The following is a 4640-nucleotide window of genomic DNA, read 5'->3' as shown; positions in this document are numbered from 1 at the left end:
CTCATTAAATTGACTTAACACGCTTTCAACGCAGGAGAAAAAAGAAAATAATTAAAAGTAAACTCTGTGTTGCTGTTTCAGATATTATGACCCATCATTGTTTTGACAGTCTTCAACAACGGCATAAATGAACTGAGTAATGAGACCGGGTGTCCAGAAAAGTCTCATTCCAGAAAACAAGGATGGTAAATCACATGATGCCCCATGAGATGGTGTATTTTGCCAAATCACTGCTTCAGGGGAAGTGAACATTTTAAGTAACCAGGATGTTGCTTCATCAGTTTCAGGCATTCAGGGTTCCAGTGCCAAGAACAATCCCTTCTTCCCCACCTCCTACCTTGCTATTTTGATTTTTAATTGGTGGTTACCTTACCAAAGACTGGTGGTCACCTCACCAAATACTGGTGGTCACCTCTATTTGCTGCTAGAAGAGCCTATTTTTTCTCTTTAAAGGGCTTAAAAAACACTCATGGGGTAGTGGGAAGGCTTCAGTGCCTTTTAAAATCACCATCAGACAGTCCTGTAGAGTCAAATGGTCAAACATCATTAAGAGTAAAACATCATCGGGACAACTCCTCAGTCTGAGTTTAAACTATTGCTGATCCCCCATGCTAATGCACAATACTCTGCCTTGTACCAGTGAGACACAAGACCAAAACACCATGAATTCAGTAAGGAGATTTCTTTTCGGCATGGCAATGCAACACAAGAGTATTTTGGCTTGTGCCTCTGGGACTGGTGTTCAAAATAGCCAGATGGGCCACAAAGAAGATATGGCTTTTTCATGTACCAGCAACCAGGCTGCACAGATGACCTGAGTTTGTTCATCTATGTATAGGTATTACCATTTGGTTTGTCTCACAAAAACTGCTTGGCCTGCCTCTGACAGTCAAACACTCAACATGTGCATTGGAGACTTGTGTGTTACAAACAAACGAGCACCTACAACAAGCCAAAGGCAGATCAACCTGCTGATGTTAACTGCAAAGATTTAAAGATGTGATTTTGTCCTTACCATGCACACAGGTTTGTCATATAATAAATTACACGATTCAGTGCTAAGTATACTCATAACCATGATCACTTTGGCCAGATCAACATAGGAGCACTATTTTATAGCATATACTAGTTCTACATTAACACAGCTGAAAAAACCCAAGACTTTTTCCATTGGGAAAGATTACTTTTATTGAAATCTTCCTATAAATGTCAGATTCTATTTCTTCATGACCATTTAAGCTCTCTATTTCAGCTGCTGCCTTCTATGAAATGAGGCTAATAACAGCACCAGTAACAGCTGGGTGATTAACTTCTTAACAACTGCAAAATGCTCTGGTATGAACAGAAGATTTTGTTGTGTATCTCTCCCTGGTGTTTCTGGGTTGAATATGTTCTTCCTTGAAAGCGGATGACTTCTGCTGCCTGAAAACATTGTGTCCTTTCTCCGCTTTTCCCCCACCCCTTCCATTCGTTTCATAATGAAGTAGGGAACACTACAACATTTCTTAATTTAAAAATGAAAACCAGCATTTTGTGTACAGGGAGCCCTCAGGCACATATTTTATGGAGGTTGAGCAGGATTGGACAAAGACCACTACTGCAGTAAGGGACCCACCCAGCCCCACTGTGAGCTGCCAGGGGCATTTCAGCTACCCTGATGCAGTTGAGTGTGGAGGTCCCTTTGGTTGTCAACCTGCCTGTGCCCATAAGTGCCCATGGTTACCAGTCATTGCATGTAGAGTGGTCTTGTCCAGTTTCAAAAAGTCTGAGAGATGGGATTTCATCTTGGCTCTTCAGACCACCATGAGGATATTTAGGGGTTGACTGGCCATGCAGATGTGTTTCCAACATCTAGAAGTCAGGTTTAATTTCTTCATATTTAAATAAAATACAAGGAAGATGAGGTTCCGTTTTCATTAAATCAGTTTGGATAAAAGCAGCGAGCAGAAAAGAAAGACCCAGAACAAGAAATGCAGAAATTAGATACACATCCTCAAACCGCATTACACCATCGAATCCTTACTTACTTCCATGACTTGAAGTTTATACCTGCAGATGCTGCACTAACATCAATTAGCTGTTAGACATTTCAAGTCCTGCGCTTCTGCTGCTTTCATTTAGCCATTTCTTTTAGAGGCTGTTTGCTTTTCCAGCCAATGAACATGTGATTCAAGCTGAGACGGAAGCAGCGTGGGACACATTCAAACACCCCCCTGTGGGGATCACCCCATCAGGATATCTGCATCTGGGCTGGGAGCCACAGAAAGAATAAAACCTCGTCTGTCTGTTGTGCACATCTCTGTTATAGTTTATATTGATCTGACAAAAAGCATCCCCGCTGAAGCACTGGACATGCACACAATGGATGAACAGAGCCTGGAAAAGCAGACAAACTGCGGCCGGTGATGACAGTCCAAGAGACGGGGCCAAGAATGTTCCATGATGGGAGTTTTGCTTGGAGGTCATCTTGGTGGGTTTCAGTGGTGAGTGGCTGGGCATTCCACGGTGTGTGTCAGCTGCAGATCTGCTCAGGTTAGGGGGTACCCAAAGGCTGGGATCCTCCATGATTGGGAAAGATGGTCCTGAGGTTCAGGTTTGCTCTGGAGCTTGCCTGCTACCCACCGGCCCTGTGAAGGGCTGCTCTTGGGATGGGAAGCTCTGCTCCAGACCCCGCAGCAGCAATCCCAGGACGGCCAGGACTTCCTGCAGGCCCTGCCCAGTGTGGGCACTGCACCCCTGGAGCACCCAGCGGCGCCTGGCCAGCTGCCCCCAGCACAGCTTCTCCCGCAGCTCAGCAGGAGCCAGCGCTCCTGGCACCTCCTGCTTGTTGGCCAGCAGGAGGACGGGGATGCCAGCCATGCTGGGGTGGCTCAGGGCATCCTCCAGCGCTGCCGCCGCCTCAGGCAGCCGCACTGTGTCTGTGCTGTCGAGCATGAAGATGAGGGTGTTGGTGTCCTCTAGGTAGTCAGGCCAGCTTGCCCGCAGGCTGCCTTGTCCGCCGATGTCCCAGAGAGTGAAGGATACACCACAGGGTGTCTGCAGAGACTCCACATTGAAGCCAACCGTTGGGCAGGTCTCCACAGCCTGGCCACTCTTGAGTTTGTACAGAAGGGTGGATTTGCCAGCCAAGTCAAGCCCCAGCATGACAACTCGAGCATCTCTTTTGCGCCGGTCTTTGGAGATCAGCTTCCCCATCAAGATGCTGCTGCAACTGCGGCACAAAAATTGCAGCCAAAAGAAGCAAGCAAGCGTATTTCCTTGATAATGTCAGTTAATAAGAGAGTGCTCAGTCCTGCCTCTCTGAGAGAGCACTTAGGTTTGCTGAAGAAAGACACAGACAGCTTGCTTTTGCTTGTCTTTGTAGCTAAAATGAGATGAGATCTATTATTTATGAGGTGTAGAACAGAGCCAGGAAGCGCCGTTTGAAGCAATTTTTATACCCCAGCTCTGCTGCTGCTCACTTCCATTTTCATTCATGACCTGATCAGTGCAAAAGAGAGCTCGGACTCTGCAGGAAGAGGTGGAGGGATGCTGGAGCAAGTTTCCTCTTCACCATGTCCAGAAATAAATAAGCTTTTGTTTATTGGCTTCTCAAGAGGAAATCCACCCCTGGCAGGACAGGACAAGGAGGAACCCGGGTTTCAAACCAGCGTTACTCTGGGAATTTGCTGAATCACAGCTTAAGGGTGTGGATTTAAACATGAGCAACAAGAGAACTGATCATTTTTCTGCCAGTCTCATGTTAAAGTACAGTATCAACCTCCGCAGCATCAGCTTTTGCTACCTGTTGTGCAGGGAGAAACGACAGCAATTTAAAAAGTGCTCACAAGCACGTTTTTTAATGTCTCATTGAAATGCAACCAGTAAAAACACCTTCCTAGAGGTGAAAATCTGCAAGGTATTTACTACATTTTAACTTCTGTAAGTGAAGCCACGTCACTCAGTTGGTGAGGGGGTAAAAGAATTCTTTAAAAGAAGGAAAAAATGTTTTAACAAGGCAGCACACTTGAACTTTACATGTCAGAAGCACAAATGTGCTGCTGAAACAGCTCCCAGAATCACTTCTGCAAGAGCAGCACCAGGCAGAGTCCCAGCAAAGCTGGTATTTACCTTCTTTATTGGTTGGGGTTTGTGCCTTAAAGGCTGCTCAGAGTCATGCAGAACTGAGAGCAGCTGCAGATCTCATGTCATGGTGTTAACACAGAGCTGTTCTCCAGCCACCTTTGAAAGGACAAGTTAGAATGGATTCGGTTGAAAGGGAACCTAAAGCTCATGTAGTTCGTACCCCTCTGCCACAGGCAGAGACACTCCCACTACACCAGGTTGCTCAAAGCCCCATCCAGCATGGCCTTGTGATCATTGGCAAACTTCATCAGGGTTCATTTGATCCCATCACCCACATCACTTATGTTACCATTGTCAGGCTTTTGGTTAGTTCAAAAACTAATGCTTATTTACAGCAGTTGTCGCAAATAAGCTAACAGCATAAATGCACCACTACGCATGTGATACATCATGCACTTTGTTTGTGTGTGATCTTTTCTAAAACCAGTCTATAAGTGCAAAAAGGGCAGGAGACTCTCTAAATGGCAGTAAAAAAAGACAACTGCAGTGTGTAGCACATCCTAGCCCTTCAGAGA

The 4640-nt window shown here is 45.7% G+C and overlaps 1 protein-coding gene across 1 annotated transcript; it reads right to left on the bottom strand.

The window, feature by feature from the left end:
• Positions 1 to 2589: 2589 nt before the first annotated feature.
• ARL11 (ARF like GTPase 11) lies at positions 2590 to 3195 on the bottom strand (the record flags this gene model as incomplete). Its single annotated transcript, XM_080612373.1, has 1 exon — positions 2590 to 3195. The coding sequence occupies one exon, from the start codon at positions 3193 to 3195 to the stop codon at positions 2590 to 2592; it is 606 nt and encodes a 201-aa protein (XP_080468499.1).
• Between the last annotated feature and the right edge of the window lie 1445 nt (positions 3196 to 4640).

Source organism: Psittacula echo, assembly GCF_963264785.1.
Source record: "Psittacula echo genome assembly, chromosome: 3".
NCBI classification, from domain to species: domain Eukaryota; kingdom Metazoa; phylum Chordata; class Aves; order Psittaciformes; family Psittacidae; genus Psittacula; species Psittacula echo.
This window is presented reverse-complemented; position numbering and strand designations above follow the sequence as displayed.